We start from the raw sequence: 21298 nt of genomic DNA, 5'->3' as shown, positions 1-21298 counted from the left end.
ACTAACCTTTACACCAGCATGCTGCTAACTTGGGATTCTATTACAGACAAGTAATTGTTCTGAGCTGTACTTGTGAAATGTCTTGAGACAGTGTCCGCAGTAGCAATAAAATGTAATAAAAGGTTACTCCTAAATGAAATAAGATGGAGTGCTAGTTCTGTGGCTAAGGATCTGTTTTTATATCTGGAAGGTGGCAGGTTCAAATCCTGTCACTGCCAGAAGGGATCATACTCTGTTGGGCCCATGAGCAAGATCCTTAACCAGAAAATTGCTTCTGGGATGCTGTAGAATGGCTGCTCTGACCCCCAAAGGTCATGCAAAAAGACAATTTCCCCTCAGGGATTAACAAAGTATATCAAATCCTAAAAAATAAGGTTTGATCAATCTTTAATAGGTTGAAGGGAAAAATCATAATGTTGCAGGGGGTCTGCAGACCAAGCTGTAGAGCAGAGGGCTTGTAAAGAAAATAAGAAACCATTTATAAACTTCTTTGTGTTCACCCCAATAAAAATAAAACAGCTGGCACATAAATTGGTCCTTATCCAGTATAAACCTGACAACACTGAAAGTCCTTTATTTTGTACAGTTAGTCATTTTTTTGTGTTTAACTTTTTAGTTAAATATAAACTGATGGGATATATCAGTAAATGGACAGAGCATACAAAGTAACCCAACCCACCTTCTACCACCCAGAAACAGATAAAGGCCAGTTGGTTCCATCGAGGATGAGATCATGAGATATGTAGTAGAGAGGATGGCTGGAGTGTGCTAAAGAAGGATTCAAGAAACAGAATGTTGGGGCTGATGGGATAACCACAGGATGCACTAAGGCAGCAGTTTTCCAAAGCTTGTGCAGAGGATATCCTGATGAGGAACTGAATTATCCTGTAAACAAATAGGTGATAAATGAGTTTCTAACTAAAAAAAAAAGTGTGAACTCCTAACCTCTAACCTGGGTTAAATGCTACATTATGTTTGTAGGTATCGTTAGTAAGAGTCGCAGAAAATATTCTTCAGGCAGTTAAATCAAAGTGTAGTGTTATCCATTTTGTGTCCCTTCATTTACTGGGGGCATTTGTTCAATTCAGAGAACACTTATACGCATATTCTCACAGCAGGCCATTTAAATGTCATCAATTAATTTAAAATGCACCTCTGCAGAATATGAGCGGAAATGTAAAGTTTTTGGATTTAAAATACTCTCAAGTACAGTAGCTCAGACACCAGCAGAACTTCCATTCTCCACCTTGATAGTTAATAGGCTGGGATTTGTACCTGTCACAGGTGCTGTGATGTGACAATGTTAAACAACTGCATAAAAGTGCCATTATGAAATCAAATGTGTACAGCAACGTTTTGTCAATAACCAAAAACACTCATTGTATACTCACCGTACTACTGTGCCTAAAGCCAAAAGGTTAACCAAGCGCACATTTATTTTACATAGCACTTTTTTCCATAGCACTTTACAGGTAGAGATACTGGTTAAATGAGTTTCTTTCTAGTCTGAGCAGGGACAGACCATCTCATGACTTTGAGTCCAGTTCCTCTGCCACCACTCCACCATAATATATCAATATATATATATATATATGGGTATTTTTAAAAGAATGACTCTGCTTTCACATTAGTTCCCTTTCCCTAGGCAACCTACAACCAAAATGACCCCTTTTATGATATCCTCATTACAGAACTCACTGAGCAGTCTTTTCTGAAGCCTGCAGTTGTCAAAAGAAAGGAAGAGAAGGTGACAGGGATGAGTTAGCACACTAGGCCTACTAAGTTAATGATACAAGACCACTTCAATCGAAGATGGCCTGTGTCACCATTTTCACCCAATTCAAACACAGATGAATGCACAGTCCATTTTGCACTTTCAGAACACTGATGAACTGCACAGATTGTAAAAATCACCTGCTGTCTAACAAAATATAATGACCCTGGCCAAATTTATAAAAGCCATTTTTCAGTTAAAACAGTATCTTTAAATACCAACAGTTATTATTACTACGATTTTGTGCAACAGTTTCAGTCATTGCATAATAATAAACATCCAAGTTGTTTCCATCATATGTCCTCATGGTGGCACCATTTTCTCAATTATGGTAGTTTTGTATTAAAATCTTCCAATAGAATAAATGTAGAACTACTGAAACTGGCCCTGTCATGTTAGCACTATAGATGTTTCAACCTAATTGGGTATAATAACTGCAGTTATTTTTATTTTTGGAGAGGTAAGTGGATTTTTTTTTTAAAGCAGGCAGCAATTACAACTACAACCCATACTATTAAAAATAAAAGAGAATTTAAACTGTGTGTAATATGCAGCATAAAGAGTGTAAACATGCGTATTAACAAAACAAAATAACACCCTGGTGTGATGATTGACCTTAATACCTACAACTTTATTAAAATCAATCAGCTGATTTTGCTTTTCCATCAGGTAGCGGCCAGGACACTGAACTTTAAACCAAATGCAAGTGCTATACATTCCCTACTGACTACACTGAAGGTATCCATAATAATGTTGGTCATTTACTGTTCATCATCATGGTTTCATTGCTTGGTATCTTCAGTAATGATACTGTTGTTCCCCTGACTCTCATGAAAAAAATTTTTACTTGAACAATGACACCTTTTATTGGCTAACTAAAAAGATTACAATATGTAAACTTTCAAGGCAACTCAGGCCCCTTCATCAGGCAAGATGTAATCTTTTTAGTTAGCCAATAAAAGGTGTCATTTTGCTTGGCTTTTCTCTACATTCATATGGCTAGCACGGTACAACACCCTAGTACTACCTGAACAATAACGAAACCCTGACAAGAATCTAAAATATCAAACAGAGCAGCAAGTATTATGGTGTGGAGCTTGATCATGTTAAACAGCTGGTCCATTTCACCCATTTTATATGACCAGTTTAAACATGACACAGAATATCAAGATTTGGTCACCCATTGCAACACCTTTCCTGGTAGGATTAGCTAGTGTCATTTTCCAGCAGGGAAGATTTAATCCACAAGTGGGTGCAATTTCACAGGAAACATATGAGATCAGCACCCAGGCTCAAATCCCTGTGAACCTGTTTGCAACATCACGAAAAACCTACACCAGCTTGCTCCAAGCACTGTGAATATCATAATCTCCACTGATGTGCAGTTACATAATGGTAGGTCAATAGTGCCACAGAGCTTATTAGGTGCCATTATGTCCATGTTCCACACTGTGTATCCACTTGAATCACTGTTAATAACTATTTAAAGTGATATTAATGAACCACATTTTTTTCTGTTCTCCAAAAATACTTTCCCTAGTTTAACAGTGGTTTTGCATATTTTAATTAAAACTAGAATATTGTTTTCAGATTCAACCTTTGGCACTGTTAGATATCTTAAGGGATCATTAAATCAATAACATTTTAGAATAAGCATTTAAATTGAGGAAGCAGCTTCTCTCCCATTTTTTACTCCATTTATCCTTATTCATTTATTAATTTATTTACTTACTTATTTTTGCTAGCTTTAAGTTTTACTCTGCTTGCCTAGCTCTTTTTCTCAGGGGTGGGGGTTGATTTGTTTCAAACCATTTTTTTTTTGTAAAACTTGTTAAAAGTTATTTGTATGGAATGCTATTTGATTTTAATAAAATCAATAAAATAATTTAAAAAAAGACAAAAACACACCACATCAGTCTTGCTCTGTTCATTGCTGATCTCCACTCAGGAAGGAAGGAAGAAAGGAAGGAAGGACATTCCAATAGTTTGCAATAAATGACTCAATTTTAGGAAGCCAGCATCCATTACAACATTTTCCCAGATGAAGCATGAAAAAAGTAAAAAGCAAAGTTTACAAGTACTGTGGTACTTTTTGTCAGTTTATGTATGACACATCATGCCATTCTCCTGTTTTCTACACCCTTCAAGGTTTCACTCAAGTAATGTCAGCCTCTTCAAATCCCTTGCTCATGCAACAAGGAAATTGCATTCTTTGCAAAATGTTCTTTAAGTGTGTCATCCTGATGTTCTTGGATCCTGCTTGTTGCTCCTTTAATATATTTTTTGTTGATTACAACCGACAGGAGATATAGATCTCTCTCTCTCTCTCTCTCTCTCTCTCTCTCTCTCTCTCTCTCTATATATATATATATATATATGTCTATATATATGTGTGTATGTGTGTGTGTATATGCATAAAATTTGTGCTTTCTACTAATTGAACTTTACATAATTGCCTATAAAAAACACTCATGATTGAAGCTAGGTAAACATAAGTCTAAAATAATCAGATCTTTATAATTTACATTATAAACAGGTTTTATGAAATTTCAATAATAAACATGTAAACAATCAAATTCATTTTTGGTATTACAATTCCACATTTATAACCCATCTGGGATAAATACACAGTGGTGCCCTGCCCCCTAAAGCTGTCAGTATAGACCCTGGCCCCAACCAACCCAGAATTGGCTTAAGTGGGAGTGAGAATGTTATATTACTGTATATTACAAGTAGTTGACCTTAATTATTGGAAATAAGCCAACACAATCATCAATGAGACAACAGTTAAAATTCCTTAACAAATTCAAGCCTCGTCATGTTTCTGGTAATGGCTTTACCCAGAATATTTGTAATCTCCTTTTTCTGATGACATCAGTTGACACAAAGATGTCAAATTCTACACTCTCTTATGCATTCTGTAGCATGCAGTAGTGTTGGGAGACTGCAGGAAAGCAAGATCAAAACAAACAGGATCATAGTCCAAAAACGAACACAAGTCCAATGTTCAAACAAACACAAGCACAAGGGAAGAATAGTAATGTTAATGAACAGAGCTAAAACAACATATTTAACGAAAAGTGAAATGAACCCATGGAGACACTTATAGAAAGTGTCTAACAGAGTAAAAGTTAAATAAAAATAAAAAAAAAATCACAAAACAAATTGACATACATGTACATCTGATCTAATTATTTATAGATTGTTTTTTTCTATAAAAGGAAATTGCGTCAAAACTGTACTTAGACAAGAAATAAGTGTTCAAGAAAGTACCCCCTGCCTTATTCACACATCCCTACAAAATATCTTTAACAAGTATACTCTAAGACAGTGTTTCCCAACCTCGGTCCTGGGGGCACACTGTGGCTGCAGGTTTTTGTTCCAACCAGCTTCTATTTTTAATTGGACTCCTGGCCTAATTAAGTGATGTGTTATTTCCCAAGTTTCTTTTTAACAATATTTTCATCTTGATTTTCATTCTACTTTTCTAGGTGTTCTAATTGTTTAATTAATCCATTATTTACTAATTAGTGGGTGTGATGCTAAAGTAGTTGCAGCCTTTGATTATTCAGTGTTGTTTGCCAGCGTGTCTGCTCTGCTCATTTTTAATTGTCATTAATAAGATACAACGAAGGGGAAAAACTGCACAGATAAAGGGCAAAATATAATGAAATCAATGAAAGAGAGAGTTAAGCATTTAAATCAATAGCAAAAGCAGAAATATTTCTAAATGTCTTATAAATGTAAAATTCATGCTACTGTGTTTTTCTGAATGTAAAATATAATAAAAAAAATAATACAAGCTAATTAAATGAGGGCAGTGCTATCAGGTGTTGTCACTGATTAGGAATCTGGTTGGAACAAAAACCTGCAGCCACACTGTGGCCCCAGGAAAGAGGTTGGGAAACACTGCTGTAAGGCAATGGTTCTCAATCTTTATTCATCCAGGGCCCCCCAGTGTGCCACAAGAATATGTGAGGGGCCCTCCTACACAGGCCATGATATTTATGTTTTGGTACTTTTGCTGCAGTCTTGACTAAGGTTCTTGTTTTTGAACTTACATTTATTAATAAAACCATATTTGCTGATAGTGCTATTACTTTGTCTGTATTTTAAAGCATAATACAAAATTATTAGGCCATTTCGAGAACAGCATTTGTCACTGTGCATATTCTGATAACAGCAAAAGCTGCTCACTTCTCATTCAACAACAACAACAACATTTATTTATATAGCACATTTTCATACAAAAAAAATGTAGCTCAAAGTGCTTTACAAGTTGAAGAATAGAAAAATAAAAGACACAGTAAAAAATAAAATAAGTCAACATTAATTAACATAGAATAAGTAAGGTCTGATGGCCAGGGTGGACAGAAAAAACAAAAAAAAAACTCCAGACGGCTGGAGAAAAAAATAAAATCTGTAGGGATTCCAGACCATGAGACCGCCCAGTCCCTTCTGGGCATTCTACCTAACATAAATGAAACAGTCCTCTTTGTATTTCCCTCACGGAAGGATTTGATGATGATGGTCACGTAGACTACTTGCTTTCAGTCCATCATTGTTGGAGCATCATGATGCTTTGAGTAGGTGGTGGTGGCGCAGGCCGCCACCACAAAGAAACCGGAAAAAGAAACAGAAGAGAGAGTAGGGGTTAGTACGGTTTTTAGAGCCACTATGAATAGTTATTATGATGAATTGAACATGCAGAGTATCCGGATTAAGTTAACGTGAAGTTAGGAGAAGGCCATGTTAAAGTAATGTGTTTTCAGCAGTGTTTTAAAGTGCTCCACTGTATTAGCCTGCCGAATTCCTATTGGCAGTCTTTTCCAGATTTTGGGTGCATAGCAGCAGAAGGCCGCCTCACCACTTCTTTTAAGTTTAGCTTCTGGAATTCTAAGGAGACACTCATTTGAGGATCTAAGGTTACGATTTGGAATATAACGTGTCAGGCATTCCGATATACAGTATAAGATGGAGCGAGATTATTTAAGGCTTTATAAACCATAAGCAGAATTTTAAAGTCAATCCTGAATGACACAGGTAACCAGTGTAGTGACATTAAAACTGGAGAGATGTGCTCGGATTTTCTTTTCCTAGTTAGCATTCTAGCAGCTGCATTCTGCACTAGTTGCAAATGATTTATGTCTTTTTTGGGTAGTCCTGAGAGGAGAGCGTTACAGTAATCTAGTCGACTTAAAACAAAAGCGTGAATTAATTTTCTCAGCATCTTTCAATGATATAAGAGGTGTTAAGTATTACTTTTTAAATTAAGCATAAATGGTTACTATTTTTGAAAAAAAAAAAACAAAAGTAATATTTAAAGTGCAAAATTAGTTGCTGCAGCCATTTCTTCACAACTTAATTACAGAAGCAACTTCATTATCCTCTGGATTCAGCACCGGCGCTTCTATATCATCAATGGCCTCATTTAACACGAGTCGAAATGCAAATGCATTTTCCTTCCAGGTAAAACAATGAAGTGAGCAGAAAATCCAAGAGCATCATATAGGGCAGTGGCAGCAGTCAGGTAAGCCACAGCAGAGTGGCCTGTCCTGACACCCATAGAGCTTTAACAAGTGTGCACATTGACAGCAGCAGTTTCTGAAGCTGAACTACCACTTTCTTCAGGAGACTATCGTTATCTTTGGCATCATGCTAAAACACTAAAGTTCTTTATGACAATGCATCATGTCACCTTCTTTTCAGTGTTCCTTGTTCTCATTCTAACTACAGGTTAGCAGCTGGGGTGCACTGTGCTAGGCAGATAAATATGAGCAACCACTAAACCCTGAACTGCTGTGTGTATATAGGGAGCTCATCCAATTTCTGACCGGATATGATGCAACAATGGAGACGCATTTTAATGCCAGGTGTAAATGTAATCCAGCTAAACTACAAAGCAGATACAGTCTATACATGAAGCACACTTTAAAGGAGGGCTCTTTCAGATATATATGCACTGTATATAACATATTTTGAATCTTGATGAAGCAGCCAGCTTTAAAAAGATACGTTTGACACTCCTGCTGTAGCTTGATTTTTAAGTATTCTGTTGCTCTAAGTATTATCAGTCATCTTGTAACCCCCTTGGATTGAAAACAACTGCTCTAAGACATGTCACTTGAATCCCAGAAACATTTATTCAATGATGTTTCATTTGAACTAACTTGGTGATTTTAGTTAAAATGAGCAGCAGTTCCACTTTACAAATGATGTATACTGTAATAATTCAATCAATATTGCAGTATTATTGTAGTTAGAGAGTTAGATACTTAAAGCAATATTAATCTGAATTGAAGTGTAATCTGGCACAATGTTATTTCTGTCCACATAAACTTAATCTAAAAATGAATAGATTGACATCTACTTATTGCAATATGCTTTTCGACAATTATACTGTACTACTGGAATTGGCATCACAGAGCCTTTCTCTTTTCATAATCTTGCACAAGAACAACAAGTTTCATTATGACATACTTTACTGATTTTTAATTAGCCAGTAACTAAACTCATCTGTAATATTTTTTACCATTTCAATACAATAAATAATTATAGCTATATTTTTTTTTACATGTACTTCCTCTAATTTTTAGCCAACTCATATCTGATGTTAATTAAAATGGTCTTCCTGCTCAAAAACAGTCATTCCAAAACTATCTAAAATTAAATAGCAATATTATTCACACTACACACATTTGTCAAAATAGTTAAACTTAGTAATTAATACATTATTGCTGGCTTCTGACACATTCACTAATATGCTGAATGTTAATGGATAAACAGTATAACGTGCAAAAATGAGAACACAGTGAAACAAGCATTGCTGATTTGAAAGCTATTTAAGTAAGGGCCACAGTATCATAACTGAAAATTAAATACATCAAATCAGGTACTTTCACAAAAGAGTACTTTCAGATGACAGTCTCAATTTTTTTTATTCAAAATGATAAGAGGGAATATTAAAATAAGCACAAGTAAAACAACACTGAAGTCTAATCATTATACCAGTGATGAGACAAATATAGATATTTTCAGATTATGAAACAGACATTTTTGCTCAAGTTAATGTTAGCAAACATTACAAAGATTTAACAAGTTAGTTACACAGAAGAAAAGCAAAAGGAAAATATGAATGCCAGTTAGGAAAGAACACATGCCATATTGGACAGTTCCAAAACAATTTTATGAAAGAAAACAATATATGTATTTAATACTGTTTGCACCTTACAGCATTTTAAGTGGCACTTTAAAATTCTTTAAAATTTTAAGAAGCCCAACCTCCTAATTGGTAAATGAAGAGTGTTGATATTTTTCCTTTCCTGCAAGTTAACATACAGAACAACATCACTGACATTTCAGCAGTACAGTAGAGTTAACCACAGTACCTATACAGTGTAGAAAATCCAAATAACATCAATTCAATATGCCAAAGAGATGCTTTCTTTTCCTTCAGTTGCTTGAAACCACTGGACAACATAACAGCAAGTGCACTACACATTTATTTAAAAAAATAAAGATATACACCAAAAGTTTCATTAATTTTAATATGCAGTACGCTACACATTATCTGTACATTTCTCAGAAGAAACAAAGAAAATATTAGTGTTCATGCATTTTCTATGTAGTTTTTTTTAAATGATGCTCTTAACCAATACAGCTTCTGAAATATAAATAAACCAATCATTTTCAACTGTAGAAGCTTCTAAAAATAACATTAACACATAAAACACATTAAGTGTGCTTTATATTTTAAGCAAACAAAAACATCAAATATTCTAATGGTTTTTATTTAAAAAAAATCAAATACTTTAAAAGTGCTATTGTTTGTTGACTGTGCAATATTTCATACTTTCTTGTCAGCAATATTTTTTAATTTGCTAATGCCTATAAATTATCTTAAATATAAGGATATTGCTTGTATTTAACGTTTCCAAGATAATATATTACATTATGTGTTATATTATTAAGAGAGTTGAGGTACCACAAAAAAAAAAAAAAAACAACTCAATTCAGAGCCAGAGGTTTTCTATTACTTTAGATTAACCCAACAGCTGAAGGACACCGAGGCGGCACAGCGGTTAACATGACTGCATCACAGCTTCATAGTTCTGAGTTGACATCTCAGCCCAGGCACTGTCTATGTGGAGGATGCAAGTTCTCCCTAGGGCTCTATGCATTTTCCCCAGGTATTCTGTTTTTACTCCCATATCCAAAAAGATGTTAATGTTAGATCAACTGGTGCCTCTAAATTTTAGTATGAATGAGGGCAGCTTGCAATGTGCTTGCACCCAGTCCAGGGTTTATTCTTGTCTAGTGCCAAATGTTCCTGAGGCTGCAGGCTCTGTGATCCTGAACTAGAGTGGGCACAAAAAGGAGCAGATGGACCAACAGCTGCATTTACTTATCTAAGAGATAAAAGTTTAAAATACATTTAAAACAGCTCCAGCAACTCTAGCCACTGTAGACAAAAAAGGATGAACTAGTCCAAAAGAATTCATACCAAAAACAAAAAATATCAAAGTCAGTAATGTGTGTACAGCTGCCATCTCTGAACAAGACCAAACACCCATACAAAAAAAAGTACATCACACAGAAAAAAAAATGAAGAATATGATTATTAAGTGCATTAAAACAAAGTTACATTTTGAAAACTTCAGTTAATTTATTGAAGGTGTATTGCCCTGTACACACCAAATACTTCTTAAAATCTACTTTGCTTGCCACATGTTTATGCACACTTCATTACCCGTCTCAGCAATTTAGAAAAGATGACGCATTGTATTTTCATGTTGGAAAGTAATGCTGTATTAATTCAATTTTTTCAATTACTTGTGATAAGCTTTTAAGAAACAACACACGTTGTAAAGGTAGCCAAGCAAATGATTTAGAAAGTTCATTAAACAGCAATCAAGTATGGCAGTTTATTTTATTTTTTTTTAAATACACTTAACATTCACATTGGCTGTGCATGTTAATTTGTTTCCTCCTGTGCACAGTTTATCATCTCAAGTAAATACACAAAGGCCAACAGCCATTATTTCTAAAGGGGAAATGTATCCATAGACTTTCAATTTCAATGGGTACACACAATGCTGATAACAGTAATTTTAATTTACCATTATTGAAAGAGGAATCATTTGCATGTGAACTCTCTAGTGTCTAAATTATAAAACCATCCTAGCTTATTCTGCAGAATGCAAGACTAACTCTATCTCAAACAAAATACATTTGGTACCAGCACATTGAATACTACAGCCTATTGAAAAGAATGCCATCTACTGTAAGAATAAATTTGACTGAACACTTGAACAAGACAATATATTTAGAATAACAAATGACAGCTAACCCAGCTAAAGTTACAACATGCAATTATACTTCCTGTAATGTCTTTAATGGTCCCATGTATTGGATTACACAGAATCAAAAATAATAGAATAAAAATATAGATCTTTTGAGCTTTATTTACAATAGTGTAAAAAAAAAAAGGGTAAATGCTTGTTGATCACCATTAAAAAAATCTGTATAGAGGCTAACTTAATTGTGATATGTGCAGAAACAGAAAACTCTAAAGCTAGCGCCTCAAACTCCGTTTTGGATCCAGCTGCACAAACAATACTCTTGTTGCCTGTTGAACCCAACATCAAACAATTGTTTCTATTAATTATAACAGAATGCTGCAATCGGTCACTTCAATGAAGAGTAACCTCATCTATCAAGTGACTGCCCAGTAACCCGACTAAACCCTCCTGTACATTATTACTGAAAACATTGATGTCAATATCGCAGAGGTGGATCCCGTTGCCTTTGCCATGAACATCCATCTCCTTAGTCTTTTCATCGCTGAATATGAGAGATTGGGCATCAAAGTTAAATGCTGACAAAGATTAGATCTTAACTGAACACTGGGTGAGACAGTGAATGGCAATAGGGGGCGCTCTTGGACAATGGTTGGAAAATAAAAGGAACATTAATTATGTAATGTTTCTGGCAGTTCTGCAACAGGTGACGGTTTGTTCTGGCTGCCATCTAAAAATTAATACGGTGATCTGCCTTCTTCTCGCGATTTTTTGCTGTAACCCCGATGGCCCTGTTAAGCGCACTGAGGTGATGGACTTTCTTCATGGCGTTGTATGGAGTAACGTTTAACTGAAATGCCGACTGAAATTTACCAGAAATTGCTCAATAGTCACAGGTGAGTTGTAGAGAGATTTATTGGCTTATCATATTTCAAGTACGTAGATTCCTTGAAATAGGGATAAATCGTGCATATTGGAAATAAATATTTAAAAGCAATAAACATTTCTTTCTTCCCTCTCTGCTTGTGTATTAGTGGGTGAATACACAAAAACGAGACCCACTGACATCACACAAGCCTTCCCCAGTCCCTGCAGGTCGATCGAGAAAACGTTCTCAAAATAATCAGACAGTTCAACCGGATTTAAATAAAAGTAATAATAATCACACAGACCACCTTGCCCTTAGAGATCCATCCACTATGTTCGTCCAGCGATGAAGGCTCTTCCGCGTAAGATTCTGGTCTCTGAAAACAAAGTTCTGTAGTGCACTGACTTCTACAGTACTCAGAGTCGAAGTGTTAACAGAACTTTCCTTTCAAAAACTAGCATTCCCCTTAGCAATACGCTTTCTGCTCAGTTCGTGTTAAAAGACATTTCCAGCTTCCTGTGATGACTTTGTAACAGACACATGCAGGTTTCCAATAATACCAGCTGTTTAGTCGGGTAAAACAGAAGCGAACAGCGAGTCAAGTGTACAAAAAGTGTCCGCAACTTGTCAAACGTAAGCTTGCAGAAGATCCCCACTTTGTCACAGTTCGCCTCTCAACCCTGCGTTTTGTGCCTGGACTCGCCACGAAGCGCTTTCCATTACGTGCAATGCAAAACTTACACACATGTTCCCCTTTAAATTTGAAGCCGGCAAGATTTTAAAAAGTCACTTTCAGGGTGCACTTAAAGAAGGTTTGACCCTCGCAACATGGTCTTATTATTTGTCATTGCTTTCCCGTAGTTTTGCTTTACCTGTCCAGATTAAGGTGTACTAGAACAGTTTCCGTTCTTTCTTCCATATTGCATTTTTTCTGCCGACGTGGAAATTTTGGGTTTCTAGAGCAGACCCAGTGTTTGATTGGATCTCACAGAATGGGGTCGAAGGTCGCGGCGGATTTAGCAGCAGCGAGTTGTGCGCAGCGTCTATAGAAACAGGAGCGGCTGCGGGCGGAGCAGCCCAGAGTGGCGGGGCCGGGCTGGGTGGAGGACTGAACGGGCAGGTTTTCGTCTGCCCCACTAAAACTGGATTATCTAACCGGTTAGTAAGTGACCTAAATGAATAGTCAAATTTTTTTTTTGCACATGCAAAAACGAGAGGTTTTGCCTGAACGTTTAACTGTACATATACTTGTTTCTGTTTGCTTTTTGAATTTCACAGGTAGTGAACTGAAAAAAATTAACGCGCAAACCTTTGTACGCCTGTGAGCAGTGCAAATTCACTACTAGCCAAAAGTATGAACGCACACAGAAATGTTCATTTTTTATTTAAATCGATGCATTTCAATCAATATTCAATTTACTGTACAGTATATAAAATAGGGCCAATATATTACTACTGTTGCCAGTGGTACCAGCATTACACCCAGAAATGTTCTGGTTTTTGATTGAAATCGACAGCATTTTTATCAACATACTATTAAACTGATATAACAATATAGCCAAACACAAACAAGTGTTACTGGTTGAAATTAAGAATTTTTAATTTTATTATTTGCATGTAACTGCAAAGTGTCGTTTTCAACAGCCATTTTGTCAGTGTTCTAATGGTAAAATCCCTAAGCTCATCCTTAAATAGTCATTTTAAATGCCAATTGGCTATTAGAGAAACCTTTGTAATTGCACTGGCACAGCTGAAACCTGTTATTCAGCCCACTTTTGTTGCAAGGTTTCTAAAGTTTAGTCATGGGTTCAAGAATGGCCAAAATGAAACTATATTCTCCAGAATGTTTTTTGGACATTGAATGTGAAAAGGTGTCTTTTAATGTCTTGAAGTTAGAGGTTATTTGTGATCCTTACCTATTTTTCAAAACCAACAAAGGACATTATTGGCAATTTTTCATTAGTACTGAGGACCAAGAAGCCTGCTTTGTTTCTATTTTGTTTCAATATTCTGTGTGATTTAGCCAAGCATTTGCCAAAATTACTATGCTAATCATTTCTTACTGTCTATGTATAATCTGTCTCTATTTTTCAACACTTAAAAAAAACTATGATGATATCACAATCACTGATTGGCTTCAGCCCTTGTCACATGCATGACATGCCTGTTCTTTAAACATTTTGGCCTGCATACCACTTTTAAATACTTGCTTTAAAATAACATGTCATGTCATTGTCCAACCTGCTATATGGGTTCCTTTCCTGGGTCCTCCCTGCGTGGAGTTTGCATGTTCTCCCCGTGTCTGTGTGGGTTTCCTCTCGCTGCTCTGGTTTCCTCCCACAGTCCAAAGACATGCAGGTTAGGTGCATTGGCGATCCTAAATTGTCCCTAGTGTGTGTGTGTGTGCCCTGCGGTGTGCATAATATTTGCAAACCTGCTTGGTTGCAGTGACTGCAGCCTATCTCTTCAGGTTGGAACACAAAAGGAGAAAATAGCCTTGGATAAGGAGACAGTCCATCACAAGATCGACTCTTGCACACATCCACATTCACACAGGGCCAGTTTGGAATTGCATATTAATCGACCTGGCAAGCATGCCTGTGGGGCTGTGAGGAAAACCAGCACTTGTTTTATTTTTTATTTTTTTATTATTTGTTTTGTGCAAGTGACATGTACTAGCCTAAATAGAAAGTGTCCATTGTGAGTTGAAAACTTCACACTGTAATTAACTGCAATTTACAGGTGAATATCAAATAACTAAGAAGGAACAAGCATCCATAAGGTAAAAAATTAAATTAAGCAAAAATAAACTTTTGTGTGACAGTAGTCTACTGTATATCTCCTATGTCTGTATGTACATCAGTGCTTCATTTGAAAAAATACATTTTGTGGAATTTCATTTCAGTGTAAAAATGCTCACATAGGATCATACTGGAAATATTTCATTGTCTTCTTATATGTATTGTCAAAACCTAAAAATGGAAAAATGCAGATTGCAGATCCTGCATCAATCATCATTTGCCACTGTCATTTTCAGTATTTGCTCATGTGCTCCTTTATGAAGTGCAGCAAAGTGGTCACTAGATGCTTCCCTGCACTTTAATCATTAATTGTTCTAATATGTCACCAACAAAAGCAAGCTAGGGAAATTCACACAAAAATGCATAAAATAGCATTAACTGCTGTTTTTGAGCCTTTCCTTTAAGCATGGGAGGTTAACGTACAAAAAGTGTGAGATTTAGCACCACTCCTTGAGGGTAGGGTGTTGCCTGAAGAGAAACAGACAGCTGTAGGCTGTTTAATTGTGTTGGTGCAAACAAAAAGAGTCAAGAAATTAAGCAAATCTTAAAGAGACAAGAGGTAAAAACCAATAAAGTACGCTCTAGTGAATTGTAAATTCAAATCCAGAGTTTGTGTGCTGTGTCAATTGGTTAGAAGACTGAGATGGTGCTGGGACTTCTTGCACCCCTGACCAAAGACACAACTAATGAGACATCGTCTTAGAGCCAAAATATTTAAATATATATATTGTTAAACTGTACCACAATATAGATTATTTAAGTGCACAGGGACCTCTCCCTCATTTTCTATCCCATGATAGCCTTTATTACTACTTCTCTCCTGACCCCAAATTCACCCAGCTGAGAAGGAGAGGCTTCTGTCAAAGCTGCACCTGGAAGTATTCCAGAAGCACTTCCCGGCCACACAAATGTGGGAAGGGAAGCTGCCTCCTGAGAGCTCCCTACAGCAGGTTCCACTCCAAATACATTTCACATGTGGCCCTGTAGGATTCTAAACATGTCAATGGTATACTGCTACTCAGTGTAATGGGGGAATATATTGCCTTGGTAGACAGTCCTCCACTGCCCATCCCTTATGCTGGTTCACCTTCCAGGTTACAGTACAACTTCCTTCACAAGAAGTCTTCTTCCTAAAAACTGCATCTAAATAATATAAAAAAGCATTTACATTGTTTAACGTTTCCCTGTCAGATTAAAGCTAACTTGAACCTCCATTTGAAAATGGAGCTTGAGCTGACTTTTGTCTTCTATTCACATCAACACTTTTACAGATTATTCAACTGCTTGTAGCTTATCTACGTGTAAATTAGCTTGACATGCATCAATGTCAAGATGAAATCAACCTCCCACAAACTGTTGAAAGTTTATGTTAGGGTGCCTACTCAGTTCACACCAGTCAGTTTATTTTTGTCAACACCATTGCAGCCCACGTACAGGGCTGATTCTTAAGCAGCACAGGCTGTAGATTCAAAAAGAAGGAACTATATGAAAATAGAGGTATCGCTAAAGCAGCAATTGACGAAGCACACCTTGGCCAGCCACCAAGTATTTATCTCAGCTTGGCTTTTGAAATAACACTAGCTCTAGGTGTCCAGCAATTAGTGCACCTGGCTCTCTGAGTAACACAGACCAGTGAATGGCTGCCACTATTCATGAATCAGTATGCTGACTGTTTTTTCAGTAGAGTTTTACAAAATGAACTCATACAGCGGCCTCTGCTGAGCTTCATTTTATGCCCTTTACGGTGTGGCCAGGATATTTGCACAAATGCAGTCAGACGTGTCGCCTTGGTTTAGGTGTCTCTGTACTTTTAACTGTGGATTTATGTTCTCTTAGGTTCCACTGGTTCGTTATGAGGATTTGGGTTTCCTTCTCCATTGTAAAACTATGCTATTAAATTGAGTGTGTCCCAAGAAGATGACCTGTCTATGACTGATTCCTGCCTTGACCTTCATGCTTTCAGGAAAGCCACCCTACAATCATCTACTTTACAAGTAAGAACAGGTTTAATAAAGTGATGAACAATTAACTGTTCTCATAATTCTTTCGTCATTTTTATTTTTACAGGCAAGGCAGAGGTTTTTCACAGCATATTACATAGTACAGTTGAAAAATACAGCGTTGAAGTGAAAGGAACATTAATTATAAATACAAGATGGGAGATAGCAAAAGAGTAAACTTTTATTAAGACTTTGGTGTTATGTTAATGCATGATTGTCATTCTCCAGGTAGTGCTTGGAAGTATTTTAAGATTCTAATTAAATGTTAGGTTTTATAACTTTCTGCAATCCAACCCGTTTTGTTGCTCTAGGAAAGAATACAGTTTCCCTCCCTCACCTGTCAAAACTGCATAAGAATCCATAATACAGGTTTGAACTTTGTTTAAACTAGAAACCGTCAATGTTTACAAAAAAGGTGTAAACACTGAAGAGAACTTTTAAAGCTTGAAAATAACTCACAGTTTCAATAAAATGTTTGAATATAATGAAAAACAGAGATTAGACACATACGAAACACCAAGTTGGTTTTGAGATTTAAGATTCTTTCAAGCAAATTGTGTCCTCAAGCATGGCATCAGAATTTTTGGTGTTCATCTTTATGTTGAAGTGGACTTAACAATGAAATTTGTAGTCGCAACTAGTGCCAATAAAGGTGACAGTGGTTATGGCTTATGAAAATGCCAGAGTCAAATCTATGAAATCATATGTTGAAACTAAAGCAATGTCCACCTAGGAGGAGACATAAACCTAAAGAAAATGTTATAAATATTGGATTAATATCCGATATTAACTAGAATTTCATTTTTTTTGCTAGGAAAGTTTTTTTTTTTCCAGTATTGTGGTGACCAAAGTGCAATTTACCATTTGTTAAGTTTGATTGTTGGTAATTGTCATAATTAGCTTAAATTGCTATCAAGACGCAATAAAACCAGGAACTTAAATATTCATATATTGTGCCATGGTAACATTCTGAGAAAGTAAAGCATTGCAGTTAATATATTTCACAGTCAGTACAATTAGAAAAAAATGTACAAAACTAATTGTTATGCAAAGTTAAGCAATATAACAAGGCTAAAACAAAGATTATTGGTGGGTGTTACAAACAAAACTCTTAAACCAACTTTCTGTTTTTTACAAGACTAAATATGATAAAGCTTTATTGAAGTAAGACAACATTACCTTTTAAGATAATACCTCTATTTCAATACGTAAATTAAACACCAGGTATGTCTTTAGCATGATCTATAAAATGTAAGCTTTAGTGAATGTACTTTGACAAAGTGAAGTGCTTTTTATAAATTTTAAAAGTACCAAGTCTGGTCATGCAACTTATAATCGAGCTGCAGGGTACCAACGTCCTTAGGTGAACGAAATAAAACATAACTTGTCAAATACATCCATTTTGAAGCAGCATAGGTTTAAGTTCAATAAAACATTTTTTCTGTGTTTATGAGGCATCCTTGTAATAATGAAAGGAAATTAGAAATAATTTTCATAGATATTTGTAGCTATTTTTGTGAGCTAAGAATACATTTCCTGTTCACTTTTCTGCTCACAGTCATCAATGTGGTTGGAGTTATGAGAACTGAACAAGCTCCTGGTGCCAGGCTACATTCTGCTTATAATCCTACTTTTGCTACTGAAGTGTTGCTATTTCAGCGGTTATGTTCTGCCGTAGCTTGTAATAACAGACAGGTGCACACTCAAATCTAAGCGGCACCTACTTTTTATCCATTGCATTCCATGTTGTTGTTTTTTTTTTTATTTTATTGATTTTATTGTCATCATTCCATACAAATAGATCAATTGTTACAAAAAATAGGATTGAAAACAAATCAACCCTCCACCCCCTGAAAAAGAGAGCATGCCCAACAGAGAAAAACTTAAAGCTAGTAAAAATAAATAAATTAATGAGTTTAATAGGCAGATAAAGATAAATGGAGAAGAAAAAGAAATGGGAAGAGAATCTACAGTACTTCCTCAGTGCTTTAATAGCTTAATCTAAAATATTATTGATTAGATCCTGCCAGGTTTTAAAAAAGTTCTGCACAGATCCTCAAACTGAGAAATAGATTTTTTCCAATTTCAAATAGTATACAACATCAGTTACCCACTGACTTAAAAGAGTAGAGTTAAGATTCTTCCAGTTTAGCAAAATAAGTTTGTGTGCCAATAGTGTAGTGAAGGCAATCACAGTTTTTTTTGTCCTTCTCCACTTTAAAACCATCTGGAAGAACACCAAACACAGCTGTTAATGGGTTAGGAGGGATTGTGAGACCAAGGCTGTCTGAAAGGCACTTAAAAATTTTGGTCCAGAATGATGTTAATTTGGTGCAGGCCCAAATGACCCAGTGTGACCTAGTGAGGCTGGAAGTTGATTGCAGCGTTCTCAGGTTGGATCTGGCCCTGGAAACATTTTGGACAGTTTTAAGTGAGACAGATGTTCTTGATATATAATTTTGAGTTGAATAATTGTATGCTTTGCGCATATGGAGCTTGACTGAATTCTCTGCATTGCAACCTTCCACTCCTTTTCTGATAATTTGAGTGAGAGATCATTTTCCCATTGTCCTCTTTGATCTTTGAAAGGGAGGGACTGTAAAATAATTTTATATATTGCAGAAATGCTGTCTGAGTCCTCAAAACTGAGCAATATTTTTTCCAGCATAGAGGAAGGTGTGAGATGAGGAAAATCAGGCAGGATCTGTTTAACAATGTTTCCAATTTGAAGATAGTGAAAGATATGTGTTGCTGGAAAGTTGTTCTTAGGATGCAAAGATGTTGTCTATATAAAGATCTCTAAGCAATTTAATCCCAAATGTTTTCCAGATACTAAAAACTGCATACTGTATGTTTGCGAGGGTTGAAAAAGGTGGTTCTCATGCAGAGGTGCCACAGATAAAAGATTCTCCATCTTAAAATGCTTTCTACATTGGTTCCATATTCTGAGTGAGTGAAGCACAATTTGGTTATTAGTATATTGGCAAGAACTTGCATTTATTGGGGCACAAAGCAGAGAATATAAAGAAGTGCTACAGGATTTTATTTGTATTGCGGACCAAGCCTGTGTTTGTTCATCTATTTGTGTCCAGGTTTTTATAGCTTGTATGTTTGCTGTCCAGTAATAAAACTGAAAGTTAGGTAGAGCCATGCCACCTTCTGCCTTAGGTGTTTGTAGGGTTGCTCTTTGGATACGCGGATGTTTTAAGTTCCAAATAAATGAGATTATGGTTGAATCTAATTGCTTAAAAATGATTTATTAATGTGTATTGGAATGTTTTGAAATAGAAAGAGAAGCTTAGGAAGGATATTCATCTTAACATCGTTAATTCTTCCATCTAGAGTGAGATGAAGGGTTGACCATCTATGCAAGGCTTGCTTAATGTTTTCCATACATATGGCAAAATTTTGTTGATAAAGGGCTTTATGTTTACTTGTGATATTTATCCCTTGGTATTTAAACTGATCTGCAACAGTAAAAGGGATGGTGTCCAATCTAATATTGTATGTTTTATGCAAATTAATTCTGAGACCAGAGATCTTTTGAAATTCTGTAAGTGCTGTTAAGACTGCAAGAACAGTATTTTGTGGGTCTGATATATACAGCACCATATCATCTGCATATAGAGAAATTTTCTGTTAAAGTCCTCCTCTGATATTTCCCTTTACTTGATAAGCATTTCGACAATGAACTGCAAGTGGTTCAATGGCGATTGCCAATAAGACTGTTCTATGTATGAGAATTCCCACACCTCTAGTTTTCTTTGTAAAGCTGGAATGGAACATTTGGCCTGTCCAGTCTATTTGCAGCCGGAACTGATCCTTGCTTAGTAAGTCGGTCTCCTGTAAAAATACTGTTTTAGTGTTTAGACCTGTTAGGTGACAGAATGCTTTCTCTTTAATTTGTGATTCAGGCCTTTAACATTCCAGCTCACAAAGTTAACTGTCCCATCATGGAGACATTAATTCTGAAATTTTGATGTCATTTTGTAGTCTTAACTGGAACAGAGACAGCTTTAACCTTAATTTCCAATTTTCCCACGAGTCATTGCCATGCAGCCTGTTGTTACATTGGTAGTTATAATTATAAGGACTAAAAGGATAGTTTAGATATAGCTTGCTCTCTTTCTCTTCCCCCCCACCCATTTTGCCTCCCCATGTGAGGCTGGACCCCACTTCACAAAGTCCCAGTCCTCTGACATACCTAGAGACAGAGCATGTCCAAAACAAAACAAGCTCCCTAGCAGCAGTATTTGAGGATTAAAAAGTAGAGATATCTATTGCCAGTAAAGTCTAAATACTATAAACATAAAATAAAATATAATCTTCAACAGTCTTGAAATATTAAGACAGTAAACCCAGGGAATGGTGTTAAAAAGTGGTCCTGGATAAGCATAGTAAATCCTAATGCAATAATAACAATAAACCAAGTGTATGATGTTAAACAGTCTCCTTTAGAATAGTTAAAAAAATAAAACTTTAATTTCTTCCACACATACTTCATTACATATAATTGTAATTAAAACATAAACAAAAAGTGGTCAAGAAAAGAAAAG

At 35.9% G+C, this 21298-nt stretch overlaps 1 protein-coding gene across 1 annotated transcript in view; it reads left to right on the top strand.

Moving 5' to 3' along the window:
* Positions 1 to 11876: 11876 nt before the first annotated feature.
* The window catches only part of LOC120516067 (chromobox protein homolog 3-like), a 126002-nt gene continuing 116580 nt past the window's right edge, over positions 11877 to 21298 (top strand). Inside the window, exons 1-2 of the mRNA XM_039737516.1 lie at positions 11877 to 11969; positions 16579 to 16736. Of these exons, the coding sequence (XP_039593450.1) occupies positions 16671 to 16736 (66 nt within the window). The 5' untranslated portion in view covers positions 11877 to 11969; positions 16579 to 16670. The remainder of the gene's footprint in view (positions 11970 to 16578; positions 16737 to 21298) is intronic.

Source organism: Polypterus senegalus, chromosome 15 (assembly GCF_016835505.1).
Source record: "Polypterus senegalus isolate Bchr_013 chromosome 15, ASM1683550v1, whole genome shotgun sequence".
Lineage (NCBI taxonomy): Eukaryota > Metazoa > Chordata > Cladistia > Polypteriformes > Polypteridae > Polypterus > Polypterus senegalus.
This window is presented reverse-complemented; position numbering and strand designations above follow the sequence as displayed.